Source organism: Malaclemys terrapin, chromosome 21 (assembly GCF_027887155.1).
Source record: "Malaclemys terrapin pileata isolate rMalTer1 chromosome 21, rMalTer1.hap1, whole genome shotgun sequence".
In the NCBI taxonomy this organism is placed as follows: Eukaryota; Metazoa; Chordata; order Testudines; family Emydidae; genus Malaclemys; species Malaclemys terrapin.
In genome coordinates this window covers 5,524,680-5,549,449 of record NC_071525.1, presented here as the reverse complement: position 1 = coordinate 5,549,449, position 24,770 = coordinate 5,524,680, and the positions used below count along the sequence as shown (strand labels likewise).

General features: G+C 54.7%; 1 protein-coding gene and 1 long non-coding RNA gene across 6 annotated transcripts; one reads left to right on the top strand and one right to left on the bottom strand.

The window, feature by feature from the left end:
* Nucleotides 1–3,008: 3,008 nt before the first annotated feature.
* Nucleotides 3,009–8,535, bottom strand: LOC128827066 (uncharacterized). The gene is made up of 2 exons (XR_008442933.1): nt 8,456–8,535; nt 3,009–3,216 (listed from the first exon to the last, which is right to left on the bottom strand). It is a non-coding gene; the product is annotated as an uncharacterized LOC128827066 (long non-coding RNA).
* LOC128827064 (toll-like receptor 2) lies at nt 6,596–24,770 on the top strand. Of its 5 annotated transcripts, none has more exons than XR_008442931.1 (5): nt 6,596–8,666; nt 11,925–12,068; nt 12,269–12,362; nt 12,945–16,854; nt 24,686–24,770. XR_008442931.1 is itself a non-coding variant. In XM_054010774.1 (4 exons), exon 4 carries the CDS (start codon nt 12,971–12,973, stop codon nt 15,476–15,478), a length of 2,508 nt encoding a protein of 835 aa, XP_053866749.1. In that variant the 5' UTR covers nt 6,596–8,666; nt 11,930–12,068; nt 12,269–12,362; nt 12,945–12,970; the 3' UTR covers nt 15,479–18,311. The 5 variants fall into 5 exon arrangements, 3 of the variants coding, with proteins under 3 accessions (XP_053866749.1, XP_053866748.1, XP_053866747.1); XR_008442932.1 differs by lacking the exon at nt 24,686–24,770 and adding an exon at nt 22,391–22,595; XM_054010774.1 differs by lacking the exon at nt 24,686–24,770 and having other exon boundaries at nt 11,930–12,068; nt 12,945–18,311.

Below are 24,770 nucleotides of genomic sequence, written 5' to 3'. Positions count from 1 at the left end.
CGGCGGCTGGAGGCTCCAGTCCCCGCGTCTCTATTTAAGAGCCGGGCTGCCCGAGCGCTACCGGCTTCGGGCAGCCCCGTGCCTACAGACCCTGCGCTGCCAGCGCCCGGGAGGGGAAGTGCCCGGCTGGGGGCGCAGGGTCCGGAGGCAGGGGGCTGCCCGAAGCCGGTAGCGCTTGGGCAGCCCGGCTCTTAAACAGAGCGGGGGCGGCTGGAGCCTCCAGACCCCGGGGCTCTGTGTAACTGACCCAGTGTCAGTTACACAGAGACAAAGAGGAGAAAAGCCTCCAGCCGCAGGGGCTCTGTGTAACTGACACAGGGTCAGTTACACAGAGCCCCAGCCGCCCCCGCTCTGTTTAAGAACCGGGCTGCCCGAGAGCTACCGGCTTCGGGCAGCCCCCGTGCCTCCGGACCCTGCGCCCCCAGCTGGGCACTTCCTCTCCCGGGCTCCGGCGGCGCAGGGTCTGGAGGCACGGGGGCTGCCCAAAGCCGGTAGCGCTGGGGCAGTCCGGCTCTTAAACAGAGCCTAAGAGGAGCAGAGCCTCCAGCTGTGGAGGCTCTGCTCCTCTTCGGCTCTGTGTAACTTATACAGTGTATAAGAGTAACTTATACAGTGTTACGCAGAGCCGCCGGAGCCCTGGAGGGGAAGTGCCCGGCTGGGGGCACAGGGTCCGGAGGCAAGGGGGCTGCCCAAAGCCCGAGCGCTACCGGCTTCACGGTTTGCTGGGCAGCCTCCAGACCCTGCGCCCCCGGCTGGGCGCTTCCCCTCCCGGGCACCAGCTGCGCTGGGGAAGCGCCGGCTGGGGGCGCAGGGTCTGGGGGCTGCCCGGGAAACCGTGATGCTGGTAGCACTGGGGCAGCCCTTTCCCCCTGGCTGGGAGTGGGAGGGAGGAGGGGGCGGAGTTAGGGTGGGGGAAGGGGCGGAGTTGGGGCGGGGCTAGGGGTGGGGAAATGGGCGGGGCCATGGCCCGTGGAGGGTCCTCTTTTTTTATTTATGAGATATGGTAACCCTACCCATGACGAATTGCAGCAGGTTTATTATACGTAAGGGGAGAGGATTAAACCTATTGGGTTTAACCCATAGGCTGTATGCATGCGTCTGTTTCTCTTTCAACCAGGCTGACTTCAGTCTTGTTCTAGTTCGGGGGGGGCCCACCTGAGCCTGAGAAGGAGCCAGAATTTTCCAACGTATGTTGCCAAAGAGCCACCGTAATAGGTGAGCAGCCCCCCATCAGCTCCTCTCCCCCCGGCTCCCAGCACCTCCCGCCCACTGGCAGCACCACTGATCAGCACCTCCCCATCCCCTCCCTGCGCCTCCCAATCAGCTGTTTCGTGCCATGCAGGAAGCTCGGGGGGGGGGGGGGGAGGAGCGAGGGCACGGCCGGCTCAGGGGAGGGGGCAGGAAGGGGTGGAGTGGGGGTGGAGCCAGCGGTTGAGCAGTGAGCACCCCTGGCACATTGGAAAGTTGGCACCTGTAGCTCCAGCCCGGGAGTCGGTGCCTATTCAAGGAGCCGCAGATTAACTTCTGAAGAGCCATGTGGCTCCGGAGCCATGGGCCCCCCCCTGTTCTAGTTGCTTAGGAACTGGTTGAAGCTAAACCAAAACGATTTAACTAACTAGCAACTCTCGTTACCGCAGTACTCCTAGCAATGTAGGTAAGTAGCAGCAACAGGAACGTACACCCAGCCAGCCACCTACCTACGAACACCCCTTCCTGCCGCTCCATCCCCAGGAGGCTCACGCACAGCTCTCTGCAAAACCCCGCGCAAGCCGGCGTCTTCCAGTGTGCCTGGAAGGTCACCAAATTGAGTGTGGGGAGCAAGTCCTGGAGTCTAGGAGCATGCACCCCCTCTTTCATAACGAGAGGGGGGAGGTTGGAGTGGCCCTGCCGAAACAAGCCGCTCGGGCTGAAATGCAGGTGTCCACATGGGTTCGCACAACCTTCAACAGGTGTGAGTCTGGGGGCGGAGTCTGCTCTGCTCCTTGGGCGTGCGCTCACCCCAGTGCAAAGCCGGTGCTCAGTGCTCCTGCTCTGATGTGGTGTAGCCTTTTACAGATCAGCAACTGAATTACAGTCGACTGCCTGAAACTGGGCGGCCACACGGTGCTAGGTGCTGGGCCCGAGACGCCGGTTGCAATCCCGGTTAGCGTCTGCACAGACACGGGATGGGAGGAGAAATGGAGGCCCAGAGAGGGAGAAGGGACTTGCCCAGAGTTGTACATCAGGTCAGTGGCGGAGCTGGGAGTTGAGATTTCTGTTCTCTTCCTGACTTGCTATCACTGTGATCGAATCACTCGCCTCACTCCCGATGCCTCCATTTCCCCATCTGTAAAATGGGCAAAATATTTCCCTACCTTTAGGTGTGGTTAAGAGCTCCTGGGATGGAACATGACACTTGCACACTTAGGAAGTGATCAGTGTTAGAATAGTCACTCATTCTATAAGCCCTTTGCAGTGTGGTATTTTCAATGACTAATGTACTTGTAAGTAACTCTTTACCTCTGGGTGTTTGTCTCCAGTCCTGTTACAAGGCAGCACTGGGGATCATCCTAAAACAGTGGCTTGGTTCTTAAGAAACCTCACTGAGGTTTTTCCCAGGCAAAATTAACAGCGATCCTGCTCTGAAGACTTGGAGAAACTGGAATCTGGCTGCCTCCACTGGAATGCGTTACCTAGGAAGGTGGTGAAGCACTGGAATAGGTTCCCTAGGGAGGTGGTGGAGTCTCCTTCCTTGGAGGTTTTTAAGGCCCGGCTTGACAAAGCCCTGGCTGGGATGATTTAGTTGGGGATTGGTCCTGCTTTGAGCAGGGGGTTGGACTAGATGACCTCCTGAGGTCCCTTCCAACCCTGATATTCTATGATTCTATGATTCTGGCTGTTTGAAGTCGAGTTATTTACTGAAACTTGCAATAGGCAGCCTGCAGCTGCCCCAAGATAAGCCAGGCTACGTTCTGATGCTGAATCTTCCAAGCACGCTGAAGGCTGAATTAGTGGCCCGAGACAGTGGATCAAATCCTCTTGTCGTCTTTAATTTGTTGTTTGGGTTTCCATGATCCATTAACATGGGTGTTTTCAAATACAGCGTGTTTGGGTTCTTTCAGATACAACGTGTTTATCTTGGCCCTGGTTCCCGGGAGACGGAGCCAAGGAGGGAAGTCAAATGTCCCTGAACAAAACAAGCTTGCTCTGTTTGTTCCGTTTCCAGATTGCCAGGAGCTGCGGATGATTAGGGAGAAGAATGGTTTAGTGGTAAAGGCCCTCACCTGGCCCATTGAAGACCTGGGTTTAAATACCTGCTCCATGAATGTGGGCAAGTCACTTAGTCTCTTGGTACCTCAGTTTTCCCGTCTGTACAATGGGGATAATGGCACAACCCTGCAGGTTGTGAGGATAAATACCCTAAAGACTGGGAGATTCGATGGGGATGAGGGAATCAGTTAAGTACCTAGAATAGCTTGGCCAGCTTCTTCCCCTTCCCCAGAGCGTGTTGTGTGAATTGCTTAGAATTGTGCATATCACTGATCTTTAAGTGTGTTCACAATTATTGATGAACTGGCCCGTTTCCAGGAGGCTGGACACCAGGCTGTGTTGTGGGGAAGCAGCCATGTGTGTCTTATTACCAAGATCTTTAAAGGGTTTATTGGACAATGGGGGTGTAAGTGGGTCAGGGTGGGACTCTGACCTACCCACTGAAAACATCAGTCCCTTGCCTGGGCGGAACGGAGAAGGGAAGCGGATTAGGAGTCAGACCTGGTTCCATTCCTGGCTCTGATTTGCCCAAGGTCACTGGCACTACTTTCCCCCTCCTATTTCCTGGTTACTTGGTCCAGCCATGTGCACACCTCACTAGTTCCATTACACCCTCAAACAGCTCAGTGTTGTCTTTCTTCTTGTGTGTGGCATGGAAAAAATCCGGGAAATGCAAGCCCATTGGTAAAGGACGTGTTTATCCTAGACCTGGCCCATTTTCACCCTTCCCTCCACCCTTGCAATGGCCTGGATTGATTGCAGAGATCAAAGCACAATGACATATTTTTTTGGCGATAAGAGCATTCTGGCTGTTCCACAAGTTAATTATTGCCAGGTTAGCATCTCGCTCTGTAGAGTAGTTTATCTTTGGTCTTGCGTGTCTTTGTTTTCTGAAACACCTCTGCGATAGTGAAACCCAGCTAAGATAAGGGAGTAACTGGATGTACCTTGGAGGCTGAAGGCTTTGGATGAGACCCAAAATTGTGACATCCCCATTTTAGCACGTGGGGAAACTGAGGCAGAGCGGTGCCACATCTTGATCAAGGGCACACAGCTAGTTGGTGGCAGTTCTGGGAACAGAATTTTGGGGTGAGTGTGTGTGTGTGTGAATTGCACTGGACAAATCTCCCTAAGAGAGAGATGTTATTCATATAGCTTGGCTTTGGGAGGAGGGGGAGATTGAAGGGTTTTTGTGAATGAGTTGTACAAAGCCTGCTGTTCTCCTCTCTCAATTAGTCACTTCTGCCAGCACCAAGAGACAAGAGCATGGCTCTGGTGAGCTGTAGTATTTGTTAGATATGACACTGGGAATGCGGGAATGACATTCCCAACAGCTCCCTGGGGCAGTCCCACAGTCTCTCTACTTTATTGAAGTTTGTCCAGTGGCAGAAACAGCTTCTCACTAGCAAGATGAGCCAATGTCCTGTCCCCACCCGACTGGCGCGTGGCGCCAGAGACGAGTCCAAGGCTCTGATTCTGAACTTTCCCACAGCCTGGGTTGTCCAAGTCTGGAGTCCCATCCATAACCAAAACATTTTCTCACTGCCATGCTTTACCCAGCGTGGTGGAGATTTCTGTGCTCAACACACCAGAAATTAGCTTGTGGGACAGCCAGGAGAAACTGGGACCAGCCCTCTGATGGTTGCCCTCTCCCGGGGGCTGTATCCTACCCTGGCTGGAATTTGAAGAGTCACAACTAAATTGCTGTCGTAAATGTCTACGGTCCTCCAGGAGAAAGCTAATTCTCACCCTTTTCTCTCTCCCTGGGGGAGGATGCCAGTCTCTGCCTGGCTGCTCTGTTTAGCTAGCCAAGAATTGCCAACATACCATGACCATGTTAACATGTGTGCCCGCTCTAGTCGACAGCGGGGATCGAGAAAGGACCATCAGCACCAAGGGCTGGACCTTAACATTTCTTTAGGCACCTAGTGAGATTTCAGTGGGAGTCAGGTGTCCATCTGCAGCGTTAGGTGCCTAAACGCCCTCAAAAACCAAACCCTAACAGCCCAAGCTAAAGGGATAAGTTATCTGTAAGTACTAAGCTGCTGTGGTTGAGGTGCGGTGGACACACACATATATTTACTTGACCAGGAATATTTGGGCTGCCTTCTCTAGAAACCTTGGAGAAACCATGGAACATAAATCCAGGCTAAGGACGGACTTCCTGGCTGGTAAAGTTAAAGGAAAGGAATGCCTGACCTCCAGCCAGGCTAGTCAACAATGAAAGCTTCTCTTCTGGAAATCGCTTCTAGCCCCTTGTCCCCTCCCTCTCAGATTTATAGATTTTAACCCCAGACAGGACTATTATGACAATCTAGGGCTCATCGGCACTGGGAAACTTACCAAAAGAGGAGTACGGTACTAGTTTGGTGTAAGCCCCCATGTGAATTTACTCTGGAATGAGGGTGCATACGGGAGCTGATAAGTATTCCAGAATAGCTCTTTCAGTTCATTTCCAAGTGTAGACAAGCCCGTAGTCTGACCCCCTGTATCGCTCAGGCCAGAGAATGTCGCACTGCAACTCCTGCATCCAGCCGTAATGCCTGATTGCACTCAAGCGTGTCTCTTAAAGACATCCGGGTCTTGATTTAAAGACTTCCAGTGTGGGCGAGTGTCCCCCGGCCCCCAGCTTAGCTCAGCTCCTCCAAGGGTTAGCGATTAAAACGCAGCATCATTTCTAGTTTGAATCTGTCCCGCTTCAGTTGCTAGCTGGATCTTTGTGCTAGTTCAGAGCCTCTGTGGCCCATCCAGTCCTTGGCCTCTGCTGGCGCTGGCCACAAGGAGAGCCAATTGGTGCCAGTCCTAGTGTTGGGGTTTGTGTGCCGTGGGTGACCAGGATGAGTCCTGCCAAACTCATTCCATATAGGCCACTGACCAGCCCTGGCTGACATGCACCATGGGTTTAACCCTTCACTGGCTATAACTAGACCTTGCTTTGGGGGGCTGACTCAGCCTGGAAAGTGACGTTAAACACACCTGGGAGGGACAGATTTATTTCTGTTTGCTCTGAGCCTCTCCCTCCCCTGGCACATCACAAAGCTGGACACTACCTAGCAGTCTCCGCAGCGGCTGATGACCATGTGGGACGTTAGGGAGCCCTCTGGATTTGGGGCTGGAAGACCCAGTTCCCCAGGATGTCCTTTACAGCAAGATGGGTTCAGAAAAGCATAAACTTTGCAGCAGGCTAGTGCACGCCCAGTTAAACAAGAGACAAGGGGTTCCAACTGGCAGACCTGAGACCTTGGTCTGGGCCAGCTGAAACAGTTGGTCTCAATAAGGGTTGGATGCTGGGCATCGTGATCTGTTACGCCACCATGCAGGTAAGGAATGTCGGGTGTTTATACACAGAAAGGGCCAGGGGTGACTCCAGCAGGCATTCACTGCCTACATAGTTTTTTGACACCAGCTATTGTCTGCTGCTTGGCAGTCTCAGTTCCGGTAATAAATTCATTTGTTTGTTCCTGCTGGGAGCGGAGACAGCTTCCTGCAAAATCCTTAGGGCTGTTACAGTTTCTGTCCAGTCCTGGGGTCTCCATGCTACCCTGAGTAAACAGTTCTTTATGGATCCTATCGCGGAGTGTAGGTTTTGCAGCCTCTTAACCCTGAGCTCACTGCCCATTCGCCATGCAGATTTTTACCAGTGAGTGTAATTGGCCATTGGAACAATTTACCCAGGGATTTTTTATTTGGATTGTGGTGGTGTCACAGACCATGCCCCTTAGTTCCAGGTGCTGTGCAAACAGAGAGCAAAGAGACAGAACCTGCTCCGGAAAGCTCACAAGCGAAGTCATAACACCCAGCTCTTAACAGATCCCTCTCCAGCAGTAGAGCCCAGAGTGTTTTACTGAGGGCTCTGGATGAAAAGGAATTAGTATGCACAGTGCATAATTAATCTGTGGAACACCCTGCTGCAGGATATGGTTAAGGTCAGTACTTTAGGAGATTTTAAAGGATTATCCATATAAACATCTGACAACACTCCCCCATCATTAGAGGGATGCCCTTTTAAATAAAGCGTACTGTGAGCTGCAGGCCTGGCTTCCCTGCTCATGAAAGGATCAATGCCACCCCAGCCTGATGGGCCGGACACACCTGGGCTGGGTCCATCTCTCCTGAAAGGGGTCAGTTGTCCTGTGCCAGCTGCAACTCCTCGCCTCCCCCCCCCCATGCTCCCAGGCATGAGCTAACCACTAACTGGCAGGGAGCCAGGAAGAAACTTTCCTGGGGGCAGGTGAGCCTGTCTTGGGGTCTTCCTCCTTCTTTCGAAGCAGCCAGCGTTGGAGAGACGGGATACTGGGCCATTAATCCAGTGATTTAGTGGGCCAGAAATACACCCTAATCTCTCTCTTGTAAGTGGGGAAGGGAAATGACCTTTGGGTAGAACAGCCTGCACTGAGCTGGGCCACAGGAGAGCTGAGTTCTGTTCAGCTGGGCACCTCCCCTCTCTGTGCCTGTTCCCCTCTAGCCTCCCTATTTCCATCAGGGCTCTTCCCTCTGTACAGCACCGAGCACAGCAGGGCCCTGAACCCACAACCAGGGCCCCTAGGAGCTACCGCAACCCAGAACACCTAACCTGGCTTTGAAAGTGCCACCCAGACAGTAATGCGTTGAGCCTGGCAGCCCGAAGTATCACCCCGGTTTGCAGCCCAGGGGGTTAATTCCCTGTTTGGTTTTTGGGAGGGTGTCTGGGAGAAGGGAAGAGAAAACAAATCCTCGAGGCGTGCTGTCTCTTTAAGAGGGAAGTGGCGCCCCACCCTGCCGAGCCTGGAAATCTTCCTCGTACACCATCCAGTTCAGTCGCTCCGAGGGCCGGGCCAGGCAGTATGGGAGGCGCGGTGGGGCCAGAGGGGAGCCCCGGCTGGTGGCCTCCCGGGACCTAGCCAAGGGGCGAGCTAGCTCAGCAAAGGCCCCCGGACTGCATGGGGGGGCTACAGGAGCAGCTGCCCCTTCGTACCCAAAGAAGGACCCAAGTAAATTCCGCCCAGCCCCGTGTGATCGCCTAGGAGCTGCCGGGTGCGCCCCTTCGCCCTGCCCGCTGCAGCCCCCCGCGTTTAAGCTGGACCAGCCCCCTGGACGGCTTGTGGGCTCGGTGTGGGAACCGCAATGGGGTTGGCAGCGCCCTGGAGCTGCTGAAGGGGAAACTGGCGTGTGCGCCCCGGGCCCCAGCCGCTGGAGATGAAGTGGGGAAGCGTTTACATGCCAGTACCTGTTCCTTTCTCCCACGTCGCATTGGCATGCTGGTCCCACTGGATCGGCACTCCAGGAGATAAAGGTGCCTTGAAAACCGGGCAAAGGGGAGGGATTGTTCCGGCCAGCTCCCGGCCAATAGAAGATCCCTGCCTGCAGCACCTGATGTAAGAAACCCCCCCGACTTATCGTAGTGCTTTTCTCCAGAGACCGCAAAGCGCTTTGCAAAGGTGAGTCGTGTTCTCCCTGCCCTAGAGATGGGGAAACTGAGGCGCGGAGGAAGTGCCTTGCCCCAGGTGTCAGATCTGGTAATAGAAACCTGTCTCTTGACTCGGGTGACCAGACAGCAGCGGCGGGGGGGGGGGGGGGGGGGGGGGTTCTTCAGTGCCGCAGAAGACGCGGAGTGGAACCCCCCGCCGCCGAGGTGCCGCCGAAGACCCGGACCGCGGAATCGGGCCCCGCAGGTCCTAAAGCCGGCCCTGGGTAATAGGAGCCCATATAAAAGAAAGCCCCAAATATTGGGACTGTCCCTATAAAATCGGGATATCTGGTCACCCTACTCCTGACCCCCAGTGCGGTGGGCTCTCCTGCCTCCAGTCTAGTGAAGAATGCCCTACAGCCTCACGCTATTCATCTGATGATCAACCTGTGTTTCCTTTCCTGTCTCCCCTGATGTACCAATCTCGGGTCCTCTAAAGCCATGGTATTCGCTTTCAGACAGCTGGCAACTGAAATCATGTTCCCTATTAGAAGGCCTCTCTAGACAAATTATGCATGTTTACTAGAATCCTCAATTGTCTTGTAATGATCTAATCGACAAAAATGGAATCCACATGGCTTGAGAGCTGTGGTGAAAAAATTTCCTGATGACATAACACTTGTGATATCGAAATATTGGTGCTAATATTTTCCACCTCAACGGCTTCCCCCTCCTGCCCCCCAGAAACTGGGTTTTTGACTAAATAGCTTTAGCAAAAAGTGTCGGCTTTATGCAGGCAAGGCTGATGTGTTTGGTTTGATTTTTTTTTTAAATCACATGGGGCAGGGACTGGTTTTAGGAGGGTAACGCAGGATTTTAGGTGTGAAAGTTGAATCTAATGGAAGGGAACTCTTCCCTGGCGTTTTTTTATTCATAACATAATTGTGTCTTTTATTTCCGAGGACTCTGGGAAGCTTTATGGGCTTATAATAATATAATATATGGAGATATACCTATCTTATAGAACTGGAAGGGACCCTGAAAGGTCATCGAGTCCAGCCCCCTGCCTTCACTAGCAGGACCCAGTACTTATTTTTGCCGTAGATCCCTAAGTGACCCCCTCAAGGATTGAACTCATAACCCTGGGTTTAGCAGGCCAATGCTCAAATCACTGAACTATTCCCCCCCTAGAGCTACTGGCATTGGATTTTAGCCAGGGCATTCTGAACTATTGTGAAACTAGACCGGATGATGGACGTTCCTACTTATTCCAAGTGTTTTATTCCAAGTGTTTTATGTAAGATACTGAAGCAAGACACCGCCCCCACGTCGCTGCCCAGCGTAATTCACTATGATGGTGTGAACGGTGTTGCAATGTAAATTAACGAAGCTGAAGTTGAAGTAAAGCTACCTGATGTTGTGACCGGGGGCATTGGGATGCTATCAGAATTTCGGGAGGGACCCCAATGTATATGTGCAGTAGCTAGCGCATGGCTCATCCCTGCCCCAAACTGCTCACCCTCTAAAACAGGGGTGGGCAAACCTTTTGGCCCAAGGGCCACATCTGGGTATGGAAATTGTATGGCGGGCCATGAATGCTCACTGCAATTGGGGGTTGGGGTGCGGGAGGGGGTGAGGGCTCCGGCTGGGGGTACAGGCTCTGAGGTGGGGCTGAGGATGAGGGGTTGGGGGTGTGGGAGGGTGCTCCAGGCTGGGACTGAGGGGTTTGGAGGGCAGGAGGGGGATCAGGGCTGGGGCAGGGGGTTGGGGCGTGGGAGGGGGTCAGGGTGCAGGCTCCTGGAAGCAGCGGCATGTCCCCCGTCCAGCTCCTACACAGAGGCATGGCCAGGTGGCTCTGCGCACTGCTCCGTCCACAGGTGCCGCCCCCACAGCTCCCATGGTTGCCGGCCAATGGGAGCTGTGATGGTGGCGCTTGGGGTGGGGGCAGCGTGCGGAGTCCCCTGGCTGCCCCTACGCGTAGGAGTCAGAAGGGGGACATGCCGCTGCTTCCGGGAACCACACAGAGCCACAGCACATGGGGAGTGGGGCAAGCCCCCGACCCCGCTCCCCAGCGGGAGCTCAAGGGCCGGATTAAAATGTCTGGAGGGCAGGATGTGGACCCTGGGCTGTAGTTTGCCCACCCCTGCTCTAAAAGCATGTACCAAGTATAGAACAAACAGTAGGGCAGGTGAGGGATACAGGAGAAGGGCAAGCTTGGACAATTACACAGGCGATGTAATCTGGTTTTTTCCTCCTTCTCGTTCCACTCCAGAGGTGGCTGCATTTCAGTGATGGTTTAAGGGCTTGTGTACACATGATACAGTTGTTCCTGAAGAGTGCCAGGTGCCGGATAGTCCTATTCCAGAACAAGAGTGCCTTGTCCCTGTTTAGCTTAACCCCTGGGTTAAAACACTTATTCTGGAATAAGAATCAGCGCATGGAGTTATTCAGGAATAAGCCCTAGTTAATGCTTCAGTGCTGGGCTCTCTGGGAGTGTTTCCAACTTGCCGTCCTCAGGATTTCTATTGCAACTTTCTTCCCAAAGGTGAACGCCCTCCCCAGACTTGTAAAAGCACAAAGGGCAGCTGGATTTCAAGGCCAGAGATGATCGGTATATGGCTCTGTAACTTGACCTCCTGCCTAGCGCAGACCAGAAAATCTCACCTGTGATTTTTTTTTTGAACCTGCAGATGGTCAGGAAATCTTTAACTTTGTTTTCAGTCAGTTCTTCTTGACCCATTTTGGGGATTTTAATTACACAAAAAAAAAAAAAAATAGCCAAGTTTTTGGCCAAAATGTCAGTGGTCAACGTGAAGTTTTCAAGGTGGAGGGAGGGGAGAGGAAGTGTTGTCTACTCAGTTTCCCATCGCTTTTACCAAAACAAGTCTTGAACGAAACACTTCAACCTGTTCCAATCAAACACCGCAACTTCTGGATCCACTCGAGCGGGTCTCCGAGAGACATCCCGTCTCGCTGTAAAGACGCCAAGGGTTTGTCTTCGGTGCGTTGTCACGTTGAGTTATAACTGGAGGTTTGCCCTAACCCGACTCCCATCCACACACAAATCACTCACTTGAGTTGTAAGGAGATGTTTTCGATTTGAGCTAGGCGGCCCGTGGGCTGGCGTGGGAGGAGTGAGGAGGTTGGCGCTCAGGTGATGAATGCAGGGAGGTTGCAGAACTGGAGAACCATGGGTTTAGATGTAGGATTCGTCGTGTAGCTCGAATGGGAAGCATTCTGCCCTGAGCTAGCCTAGTTCAAGCGGACTAACTCATGTTATCTGTTGCAGTGAAGACGTGGCCCGAGTGATGGAGAAGCCATCCCTTTCTTTCTGGCGTAGCGTCTTCCCACGTGACTGAGCGGCGGGGACACAGAACGCCGTCGGCAGCATTTTCCATCGCGAGCATCCGGGTATTGACCTGGCTTCCTTGAGGTTTATTTTCCTCCCATTTGTACTTTCTGAAAGTCTCCCTCCGGCGGCCATGTTCCTCTAGCATTGCGCAGAAGATGGGGGCGGGGGTTGGTCCGGGAAGCAAGTCTGAGATGCAGCGTGTCTCCCCGACGCGTGTCTAGCGTGGGTGGCCAGTGGATTCAGCTTGCGTCCAGTAAAACGCTGCTTCTCTCTTGATCTAGGACTGTCCGGGGCTGGCATGGAAGGGACGGCTGCCCCCTGCAGTGCTGTGCACAGCTTCGCATCCATCACCTGAGGGGCAGCGCCTCTTGCTCTGTAAGTGCATTCTCTCCCGTTGTGGAGCCAAGTTCTGTTAACTGGCGGGGGGGGGGGGTGTAAAGTGAACATGATCACTGGCCCCATGGGATTGTGGGAAGTGAAGTGCCGGATGGGAGTGCCCAATGTCTAACCTCTGTCCAGGATCACGGTGACCTAATCGAGAATGGTAGGCGGTGGGGGATATTGAACTAGATGGACCTGTCTCTGAGGCACAGAGAGATGGGGGTAGAGGCACCATTGGCTTGTCCTGCGTGGCAGGAAGGAGGTGGAGGGAATAAAGTGGGGTAATAGCTGGATCTGGGAGGGCAGGTGGATGGGGGTGGGGGACTACAGGCCGATGGTTTGTTCCAGGATGCTGGACTGGATGTCTCAGTGGCTAGGGATAGAGCTGCTGTAAATGTCCAATCCGCAGAGAGTACCGTCGGTAACTCAATGATGCAGTGTTCTCCTCAGCCAGTTGAACGACTGTACCGTGGGGCGGTAGAGGTCTCTGCTCTATAGGTTAACGTTAGCGTGTGGACAGGTCTCTGAAAGTAACGAGGGTGTTTCACAGGACGTCCTTCTCTCTCGATCTTTCAGGTGAACAAACATGTGAAGAGAAGACCATGCGCCCACTAGCTGGGATGTGCATAGCTTTGTGCGTGGTGATCGTGGGACTGGCAGACGGGGCCGACCCATGTCTTGTCACTGCTGACAAAAAAGTTGCCACGTGCAAAGGTCAGAACCTGAACCGCGTTCCCCAGCACCTTCCCTGCACCCTGCTCAGACTGGATCTCTCATATAACAGGCTCAAAGAGATCGCCGCAGGGGACTTCTCAGCGTTGACCCAGCTGCAGAGCTTGGACCTGGGCTACAACAACATCTCGCACATCTCGGCAGATGCCTTCGCCTCCAACGTCCTGCTGGAGGAACTCAGCCTGTTCAACAACTCCCTGCGCCGGATCCCCTCGCCGGCCCTGAAGCCTCTGAGGAAACTGAGGCGGCTGGAGATGTCCAACAACTTGTACCTCCGCTCAACTCTGGACGAGGCCTTCAGCACTCTGAGGAACCTGCAGGAGTTCTCCATGGGCGGGTCTCTGATCCAGACGGTCGGCAAATGGGACTTCCTCCCGCTGAAGAATATAGCCTTGCAGAAGTTTGCCCTGAAGACAGCGTCCAGCCTATTGGAGTATCAAAACGGGGCATTCTCGGTGCTCAACACCACAGCCCTGTGGTGTGACATAGCCCTGGACAAGAATCCCAAGGCCTTACCCATGATTCTGCGGGACCTGAGGGGTAAGCCGTTGCAGTACCTCCGCTTCCGCAACCTCTTTGAGTTCACCTACTACACTGAGCCCGCAGATCTCTTCTCCGGTTTGGCCGAGGTGCAAGCCAGCAAACTGGTCTTCTACCGGGGGAAGTTCAACGAGAACCTGCTACGTCTGGCCCTGCTGAACATCCAGAAGTCCCGCATCCGCGACCTCTCCCTGATGTCCATTGACTTCGCCCGCTCTTCCCAGTGGAACCGCTCGGAAACGGGCATCACCAACCTGACCCTGGACAGCTTGTTACTGCAGGACATCAGCAACCCTGACATCCTGCGTTTCGACTGGACCTTCACCTGGTTCAGCGGCGTGGCCAACCTCTCCATTCTCAACGTCAACTTCAACTTCGTGCCCTGCGACACCTGGGACGAGATGCGCAACGTGGTGACCCTGGACGTCTCCAACAACCGGCTGAAGGACGCCTACATCTACAACCAGGGCTGCAACTACCAGGACATCCTGCCCAAACTGGAGCGGTTCCTCATGGCCAAAAATGAGCTCACCAGCCTGGGCATAGTGGCTAAGCTCACGGCCAATTGGCCTCGCCTGACCCATATCAACGCCAGCCACAACCACATTGGGGGCCTGAAGGAGACGGCATGCCAGTGGAATCCCGGCCTGGTCTGGCTGGCCCTGGACCACAACACTGTTACCATGGAGATCTTCAAGTGCCTGCCCATCACCCTTCACTACCTGGACCTCTCCTACTCCGAGCTGGACCGGCTGGAGATGAGCTACTTTGTCCGCTGCCAAGACCTCCAGGAGCTGAAGCTTAGTGGGAACAAGATCAAGTTCATTCCCTCAGAGTGGAGATGCCCCAGCCTGCGAATACTGGCCATGGACGGCAACTCCTTTGGTGTCATCAGCGAGGGCTCCTTCGTCAACATGCCAGAGCTGACCAGCCTCAAGGCCGGGAACAACCCCTACCACTGCACCTGCGACCTCTACGGCTTCCTGCAGGAGACTCGGAGGAAGGGTAAGCTAACCCTGCTGGACTGGCCCGAGGGCTGGACGTGCTACCACCCGGAGTCCCTGCTGGACATGGGCGTGGCTGCCTACACCCCGGGGCTGACGGAGTGCGACGTGAGGGTGGTGGTGGCCATCTCTGTCTCCGTCACGGCCACTGTGATCATTGCAACCATGGTGCTGTGCTGGAAGTTCGACGTGCTGTGGTATCTGCAAGCCACCTACCGCATCATCCGGTCGAAGTACCGCGCCCGCCACGCTCAGCCCGCTCGGGCCTATGCCTACCACGCCTTCATCTCCTACAGCTGCTCAGACGCCGATTGGGTGAGGCAGGAGCTGCTCCAGCGGCTGGAGAGCTCCAGCCCCCCGTACCGCATCTGCATCCACGAGAGGGACTTCACGCCGGGCAAGTGGATCATCGACAACATCATCGAGAACATCGAGAGCAGCTACAAGGTCATCTTCATCCTCTCCCGCAGCTTCGTCGACAGCGAGTGGTGCAACTACGAGCTCTACTTCGCCCACCAGCGGGCCGTCGGGCTGGGCTACGAGGACGTCATCCTCGTGGTGAAAGAGGCCATCGATCCCCAAAGCCTGCCCAACAAGTTCTGTAAGCTCCGGAAGATGCTGAGCACCAAAACCTACCTGGAATGGCCTTCGGAGCCCAGCCGGCAGCCTTTCTTCTGGATACAGCTCAGGAACGTGCTGGGGAAACCGGGAGCAGCCGAGCCCGGCCACGATCGGGTCTCGCTGGCCAGCGTGGAGTTGGGCTCAGGTGAGGTGGTGAGCAGTCCGGCTGAAGAGGAAACTGCCATCGACGCTGTGGCTAGCCCTGTGAGTTAGCGCTCGCTTGGACTCCAGCTCCACGCTGCCTCTGCTCCTGATTTACACGCCTCGCACAGTGCATTGTGCGTTCACACGCCAACGTCCTGCTTTGCGGATGTGGTGGGAAGGACGTTGCTCCAGGTCTTGGCCAGCTCTCCAGTATTCCATTCCCTACGGACTGTGAGCAAACACAGGGGACGGCATGAATGGCTACTAAACTCCAGACCCAGATTTTTTTGGAAGGGAGCAATGATCTTATTGGGCCAACTTGAGACCTCTCTTAAAGGGGCCTCCTTGTTAGAGAGTGCCGAGCACCTGGCCTCTGAACGTTGGAGGCTACCTAATGCGTTGTATTTACCCACTAGCCATTGGGAGACCTATGCTCTTGGACTGGGAGTAAGGAGCCACCCCCCATTCCAGGTCCAACTCTGAGAATGTAGCCAACCTACGTGTCCACTGTTTGATCCCACCACCTCTTGTTTCTCCTGAAGGTTTAACCAGCGACAGTATTGCCAGGCAAGTCGTAATGGAAGGCTACAACTTTGCTAGGGCTCGTGCACTTTAGTGTCTGAGTGACATTCATCTCTTTGCAGCATAAGCCGCTTACGTCCCAGCTGTTACCCGCTCGAGGACTCATAGACTCATAGACTTTAAGGTCAGAAGGGACCATTATGATCGTCTAGTCTGACCTCCTGCACAACGCAGGCACTGAATCTCACCCACTCACTCCTGTAACAAACCCCTAACCTATGTCTGAGCTATTGAAGTCCTCAAATCGTGGTTTAAAGACCTCAAGGTGCAGAGAATCCTGCAGCAAGTGACCCGTGCCCCACGCTGCCAATCTGCCCTGGAGGAAAATTCCTTCCCGACCCCAAATATGGCGATCAGTTAAACCTTGAGCATGTGGGCAAGACTCACCAGCCAGACACCCAGGAAAGAATTCTCTGTAGTAACTCAGATCCCACCCCATCTGACATCCCATCATAGGCCATTGGGCATATTCACCGCTAATAATCAAAGATCAATTCATTGCCAAAATGAGGCTATCCCATCATACCATCCCCTCCATAAACTTATCAAGCTTGGTCTTGAAGCCAGATACGTCTTTTGCCCCCACTGCTCCCCTTGGGAAGTTGTTCCAGAACTTCACTCCTCTGATGGTTAGAAACCTTCGTCTAAGTTCAAGCCTAAACTTCCTAATGTCAGTGCTGCATGCAGTCTGCGCTGACCCTTTGCCAGAGCGAGCGGCACCCTCTGCGTAGGAGACGTTGACTGAAGTTTCTACACTCCAGTTGTCTAGAACTATGGCTGTCGGGATCAGTCAGCCCTAACCTGAGCGCTCTGCACTTCTGATCACTGAAAGTGACCGAGATAGGCGCCTTTATCTGCTCCAGGTATGCCTCTGCCAAAAATCTGCCTCTTTTACTGACCTCCAACTCTCAGCTGCATTGGTTACGGCACACCGAGCTGGAGTCTCATACCGTGAACATAACTGCCAGCAGAGTTCCGGTGGCAAAATCTTCCATCTCCCCAGCGATGTGGCTGGATAGATGATCCCTAGTGGGGAGGGGAAGGGAGAATTTGTGCTTGAAACTGCAAACTGAGCCCGTCCGAGCGGGATTCGTGGAGCCAGAGAGGGGAAGAACGTATTTGTTTTGTTTATTTTAGGGCTGTCCATTTTAATCGCAGTTAACGCACGCGATTAACTCCCCAAAATTAATCGTGATTCAAAAAATTAATCGCAGGTTTAATCGCCCTGTTAAACAATGGAACACCGATTGAAATGTATTCAATATTTTGGATTTGTCTACATTTTAAAATATATTGATTTCAATTACAACACAGAATACAAAATGTACAGTGCTCACTTTATATTATTTTTATTACAAATCTCCAAAACCAATTATATAAATAGTATTCTAGTATTGTTTACCAGCGCGATTAATCGCGATTAATTTTTTAATTGCTTGACATCCCTAGTTTATGTAATGGATTTATGCCGCCCTTTTAACCACAAGGGCCCGTCGGAGGTGACTTGTTTCATTTTGGCCCACTGAGTCGACGCTGCGGGACTAATCTTTGCCCTTTGGGGATCTTTGCCACGGGGCCAAGTAGTCTTCTGTGAGCCTCGCCGCCTTTGCATCGCGACTCGTGGAAAGCAGAGGATCCCAGTCCCCAACAGGCCTGCCCCTCTGAAATGTGGGGCAGAGGGCCCAGCCAAATGGGGCTGCTGGCAGTTCTTGTCTGGGTTGCCCATGCACTTAGCATTCACTGGGAATAGAGCTGGGAAGTCCGTTCTGATCCCGTGGTGGGAGGCAGGGGTATCTCTTCCAAGTTACGCTCAGACATCTGAAATCGAGGTTCTATCTTTTTTCTCCCTCATTGACTTCATTAGGGGTTGGCCTCCCTACAAGAAGCTGTGCTGTCTAAAACAGGGAAGCCCGACTCCAGAGTTCTGTTGGTGGGTCTGATCCTCTCTGGGTGCTTCTGTTTCCCCATTTTTACAGATTTTTGGGGGAGCGAGGGGGGGGACGGAATAACTACTTGTGAGAACAAATGTATATAAGGTGCTAATATTTCGAACCAGCTGTCCCCCCGTTCAGACTGGCTCTGACTTCAAATACTTTCTCCCCTTCTCCTGCTTGAATGGACCTTCTTTAAAAATGAAGTCGTTGTGGGTTTTTGTGGTTGTGTTTTTTCAATGTAAAGGTCTCAAAAGGACGCCGGGGCTTGGAGCATGGCTCCGCGCCTCCGTTGTCTGTGCAAACCAACGTAGGCACCGGCCTTCGAAGTGACGTACAGCATGTTGCTGACTTTTTATATTTAATAAAAGAGTGGTGTCTTTTCCTAACGCGACTGCACAGTGGTTTTTAAGTGGGACACTTTCAGACGGCCTTAAGTGAGCTGGAGGCAAAGGGAGGAGGTGAGAGAGAGAGAGACCGGGGGAGGGGGAAGGTACAAGCCCTGTGCACTTGTTTGTGGGAGATGCATGACATACAGGGCACTGTCTCACCAGGTGAGGGGCGGGGATGGAGACATGGATGGAGGGGGCATATGTGGGGGGGATGCAGGAGACTGGACTAGATGACCTCTCCAGGTCCCTTCCAGTCCTATGGTTCTCTGATAGGAGCGTGCGTGCACATGAATAGGGTACGTGTTCATACGTTGTCTTAACGTCTTGAACGTAATGGGGTTCAAAAGGGAGCTAGATAGATTCATGGAGGATAGGTCTATTAATAGCTATTAGCCAGGATGGGCAGGGATCGTGTCCCTAACCTGTTTGCTAGAAGCTGGGAATGAGCGACAGGGGATGGATCACTTGATGATTCCCTGTTCTGTTCATTCCCTCTGGGACACCTGGCATTGGCCCCTGTTGGAAGACAGGATACTGGGCTAGATGGACCTTTGGTCTGACCCAGTATGGCCGTTCTTACGTCTATGCAACACTGCAGGCGAATGTGGGGACGGGAGCAAGTCCGTCTCAGCCCGCACAGGTCGTGCCTCTTTTAAAGCGGAGGGGGCAGTAGCGCTAATTAAAGGTTGTGTTTAAACGTCGGCCCAATGTCCGATCCCTTCCCGCTGCCCGACTCGCGGGCGCCGGGGTGGCGAGAGTTTGGCAGCGGAGCCAGGCTGGCAGTACCCTGCGCTGAGTGGTTTTCAGGTAGGTTGGAACAGGAGAGGAAGCTTGTGCCATGTGTAGGATGTGGTGGAGAGAGGCAGCCAGAAGGGGCGTAGGGGCCGCTCGACCTACATAGACCCCTCAAAGCAGCAGGCTGTCTGTCCCCCTGCGCGCGCGCTGCTGGCACAGCCGAGTCAGTGCTGGGTTTGCAGGGAGCGGGTGGGGATCCTGTTTACCCAGGTGTCTGTTCCAAGCAGGCTGCTGGCTGGGCTGGGAAAAAACCTTCTTCTTCGCATGTTGGAAAAATAACCCCGACCTCTCCCTGGGGGAAGAGCGGTAGCTACTACCGTAGGCTCCAGTCCGCCACTAGGGGGCAACAGCGCATCACCCCCTCTGCACCAAGCTGCAGTGGGGTAAAAGCTAAGCGGGGCTGGGGACGGAGAGTGGGGGGGACGTAGCTCTGGCCGGAGTGGGAAGAGTTGGAATGGACTAGAGGGGAGCAAAGGGGGGGGCACAGCCCATAAGAGGCAGCCAGGATCCAGGCCTCCCTGGAACGAAGGGCGTGGAGTCTCCTTCCAGCTGCAATGCAATTGCAGAAAGTCCCCTTAAGTGCCTTTGTATACATATGTGATCCCCTCTGCTCCCACTTTACTGTCTCCATAGGGTCCTCTTCCCCCACCCCACCCCAGAAGAGGGAAATCCTCCCCTGCTCCACTAGGAAAAGAGGAAACAGCCACCCTGGAACAATCCCAGTAGCTCAGTGTTCCCCAACCTTTTTCGTCTGGCAGGCGCCGGACAACGAGCCACCGAGGACTGTGGCCCACGGACGAGCATCCACCGAAATGCCGCTGAGAAGCGGCAACGTCAAGAGGCATCGCCGCCGAAAATCAGCGGCATTTCGGCGGTGACACTTCTTGATGGCGCTGCTTTTCGGCGGCTTTTCGGCAAGGATGCCTCTTGACGTTGCTGCATTTCGGCGGATGCTTGTCCACCGGCCAGTACGCGGGCACAGATAGATGCCCCGGCGGGCGCCACGACGTTGGGGACCACTGCAATAGCTCATTTGCAGCCCAGATTCTCTGCTCATGGAGACGCTCCCACCTGTCTGCGACTCCAGGGAGCGAGCCCCTAGCCCAGGGCTTGAGGGGAGGTAGAAGGGGGTGTCAAGACAGGTCTCAGCAGGGTGCACTTGAAGCACTGTCTTATAAAGCTGCTGCTCTTAGATTATGATAGATCCTCTCCCCCCCCCCCCCATACACACACACACCACCTCACTTTTTCCCTGGAGCACTAATACTGCCTGAGCCCACGTGCATCTGGCTGTGGCCCCAGGGTTCAGGAAAATCCTTGGTAATGCACTTGCTGGTGCAAGCCTCCTCTCCCCCCCCCCAAACCCTCCCATCTGCTGCCTGGTTTATGCCCTGAAGCAGGAGGCTGGGTGGATATAATTTTCCCTCGCGTATCTTTTCTCCCTCCTCTGTCTGTCCCATGCGAATAACGCCCGGGCCCGTCGAGTTTGAGGCTGCGGCTGACGTTCCGGGGCTGCGTTGGTCGAGCGAGTCTTCAGCGATCTCTGATTTCCGACGGCGCTCGTATCTCCCGCAGCATGGCCGCCTGCAGGCGGGCGCAGTCGTGCGCTCTCGGGGTTCTCAGCGGAGTGGGTTGGGGAGCTTGAGCGTTAGGCGTCCCTAGTTTACTGAACAGCAGGGGGATCTTGGCACCGCATGCCCTCTGGGCCTCTACCCTGAATGCCTATTTAATGGCAACTGATGGCTGATTTGGATCCTGAAGGGAGCCATTGTGCACAGCTGGACAGGGTGACAACCTGAGGGCTTTGGGCAGAGGCTGTGGGATGCTGCCCTGCCCCCCTGCAGTGCCCACTCACTGCCTTTAGCAGCACAGACCCGGTGTCGGTGGAATTGGTGCAGCTGGTTAAACTCAGGCTGCAGTATCTGGTGTGGCCAGCAGGTGGCAGATGCACCCCCCCCCCTTTCTGCAGAGTGGGAGTAGGTTGATTTTGAGGGCAGCTAAGAAACTGAATCTGAACTTTTCATCTTGCCTGTGGGGGGATCTGCTCCCGTGAGGAGGCCCTGGGGCAGAGGGAGGCACCGGCAGGATGTGATCGACGTGACTGATCAGCGCGAACGCCCATGGCTGAGCTCCTTCCCTCCCCCGTTCCAAACGGCGTGGCGCAGGCTCCGTCTCTCTCTGCTGCACCCCTGCCACCCCCCTCACACAGGGCTGCTGTAGAAGGCCACAGATTCTTTTACAAGGCAACATGCCGCTGCTGAAATGCAGCTGGCTCTGGGGTGGAGACTAACTAGGACACAGCACGCTGCACAATTGTGCCACAGAGGAGAAATCTCGGGCTGGGGGGTGGGGGGAGAGCGCACTGCCCCCCTATTCTTAGGCAAAGCGCCCCGTGGGATCTCTGCTGTCCACACAGCCCAGCCAGGGCCTTGCCTTTTTAAGAGCGGTGTCTGCTGTTTGATGTATATTATCATAGCAAGTAGGACGCCAGCGTGCTAGGTGCTGTACAAACACAGAAGAAAACGATGGTCCCTGCCCATAGCGCTTCCAAGTTAATCAACTTGGCTAGCTCCAAAAGGGGGGTGTTTTGGGTGGGGGTTTTCCCAGGTCTGTCCCATGAACTGGGGGACAGTATGATTCTGGGGCTGTCTCTGCTTGCGGGGTACTGAAAGGAGTATGGCACCTCACAGGCAAATCCCCAGAGACAGACGCTGCCTGCAAACCCCAGGGCTTGGGCCCATTAAATACCAACCTGGGTTTCCTTTCCTTGGCTCCAAGTCGACGGCCCAGATGCCTCCTGACTTGCTCAGCGTCCTATCTGGCCCTGTGCTCGGGCAGCTAATGCTGGTAGCAGCCCAGGAGGGAGGCCCCCAGGGCTTCTGGCTTTGATTCCACGTCAGGACAGCAGCACCCTCAAGTCCCACCCTTTAAAGCCACTGTGGTTCTGAACTGACCTTACAGCGCCAGGAGTCGCAGCAGGCGGCAGGCTGCGTGTGCCTTCCCCTAACACCGGCTGCGCTTTGTCCAGGGGCTGGAGCACATGTGGCTGTTGGAGTGGGGACGCCTGGTTCTAGCCCCAGCTCTGGGAGGGCAGTGGGGTCAAGTGGGTTTGGGGGTGGGGGTGGCTGGGAATCAGGATGGCTGGTTCTAGCCCCAGCTCTGGGAGGGCAGTGGGGTCTGTGGTAAGAGCAGCAGTGAGCTGTGTATAACCTGTATGCTCAAAAGGTCTGTTACACCTTCCCCCCGTTTTCTCTCCTCTCCCTCTTTGGATACCTGTGAAGTGGCTTTCCCCCTCCCCCTCCCTCCTGGAATGCTGGTGGGATGGATGGGCTGGTTGAACAGCTGGAAGATCAGAAGAGCTCCCAGGTAGACAAGGTGTCTGGGACCCTGATTAGGCAGCGCTCCCACGCCCAATGCATGGACACTGCACGGACACTGCCCAAGGTGGAGTGTGACCAACCAGACGCGGCCAAGTCCTCTCTAGTCGCAGGCCATGAGGAGCAGGTCCTTAAAAGGGGAAGGAGCCATATGCTCAGAGTGCACTCACCAGATTGTACCTCCCGCGAAGGCCCTTCGCCCGGACCGCCCTGGCCAGCGGTTCGCCGTGTTGCAGTCCATCGTGCCTCGGGAAGACTTACTTCATCACACCCTCCATCGCTGTGCTGTGGGACACTTACCTTCAAGGATCCTGACATCTCCAGTGTCGTGCCTGTCCTGGGAGCGTGAGTATGCGAGTGTGAGCGTGACCCCCCCCCCCGCTTTCTTTTGAGCTTAGCTATCAGTATAATAAACGTGCTGCTTTCTGCCAAACTCTGGTGGGTCATTAGTCCTCCCTAAGCTTACTAGCTGGCCCAATTTCAGGTAACGGGGTCAAGTGGGTTAGAGGGGGGTGGCTGGGAATCAGGACTCCTGGATTCTAGCCCCAGCTCTGGGAGGGCAGTGGGGTCTAGTGGGTTAGAGATGGGTGGCTGGGAATCAGGACTCCTGGGTTCTATTCCTGGCTCTCAGATTCCCTGTATTCTCTTAGGCAGGTCCCTTCATCTCTGCCCCAGGTTCCCAGCTGTAAACTGGAGGGAACAATCCATGGCTCCTGGGGGGTGGTATTACGAGACATTCATTAATGATGTGGGACGCTCAGCTAAAAGATGCTGTCGCATGTACATCCCTCCCATCCCCAGAGCATTATGGGTAACGCCGCCCAGTCCCAGGGCCGGCTCCAGGCACCAGCCCACTAAGCTTGTGCTTGGGGCGGCACCTGGAGGGGGGGCGGCGCAGTGCTCCGGCTCTGGCCGCCGGTGAGAGCGGAGCCCCGGCCGGGCTCTCCGCCCTCCCCCCAGCGCTCCGGCTGGTCGGGGAGAGCGGCCCGCGGCCGGGCTCGGCGCCTTTCCCTGCCGCGCTGGGGGGGGGAGGAGGGCGGGAGGCTTTTTTGCCTGGGGCGGCAAAAAAGCCAGAGCCGGCCCTGCCCAGTCCTAACTGCAGGGTTCCCTGCCGAGAGCCGAGTTTGCACATTAATGCTTATCCCTCTTCATCTGAAGAGCTCTGAGCGCTCCAGAACAAGGAGGGTTCGTGTTCTCAGCAGCCCCCTCCTCAAGGGGGGAAACTGAGGCCCAGCGCGGGGGAAACGGCTCACCCAACAGGTCGATAGCAGAACGTGGAAGGGGACCCAGGAGTCCTGACTTGCATTCCTATACACTAACCCCCTGTGGACGCGCTGCAACTTTTGGCTCTTCAAGCACTCCGCCGAGGGGAAACGTTCTCTAACACAGACAAACCCTAAGGCCGCGTCTACACTGGTAAAAAAAAGAGCATGTCCAACACATGTTAAAACCCCTGTGAAGAGGAGGCAGTTTGTCGTTGTTAACATGTGTTGGCAGGTCACGATAAACCCCACATCCTCCATAATCTTTACCTCCACGTGAAAACCTCCAGCCGGCCTTGTCTTCACTAGGGTTTTCCCTCGTGTTAGCTCAAGTTCAGAGCCCTCCTTTTCCCCCTAGTGAAGACAAGCTTTTAAGATTTCAACCTGTTTAAGAACACACCACTTTTTGTCTGGGGTTTGTTTACACATGGAAATGGACCAGAAAAGCGATTCCAGAACCGTTCCGCTTGGGGAACTCTCTGTTCCAGAATAAGTCGCTCTGTTCGGGAAGGATTAGTGCATTTCCAAAACAGAGTCATCCAGGAATCGCGTTTTTGTGGAATAGAGGGTCCAGGCTGGTGTTGTACCGGAAAAGCCATTCCAGTCGGGCTCCCTTTGGGGGATGGGAAGGCCCGTGTCGAGCTGTGTTTTAAAAGCTGGCGGGGGTGGAATAAGACCTCTGTAGCCTGACGCTGCTCAGTGATCAGTTGCCTCTCCCCGGCCCCCACACATGTGTGTCTGTGTCAGCCCTGGTTCAGGGCTTGGGGAGCTAGGAGTGGGTGGGTGAGATTCTGTGGCCTGCGTTGTGCAGGAGGTCAGACTAGATGATCATAATGGTCCCTTCTGACCTTAAAGTCTATGAGTCTATGAGCTGTCATGTGCTTTTTCTGTAGCTGTTTTCCATCCAGACCTTCTAATTTCTTACCACCATCTCCAGGGCAACCCAACAGCAAGGATTTCCAACGGGGAGACGCGGCCACTGTACCAGGCCCTGGTGAGTGGCCAAGACGGGGATCAGAACC

Excerpts from the sequence above, each read along its gene's own strand:
- LOC128827064 (XM_054010774.1), top strand. The coding sequence starts at position 12,971 with ATGCGCCCACTAGCTGGGATGTGCATAGCTTTGTGCGTGGTGATCGTG.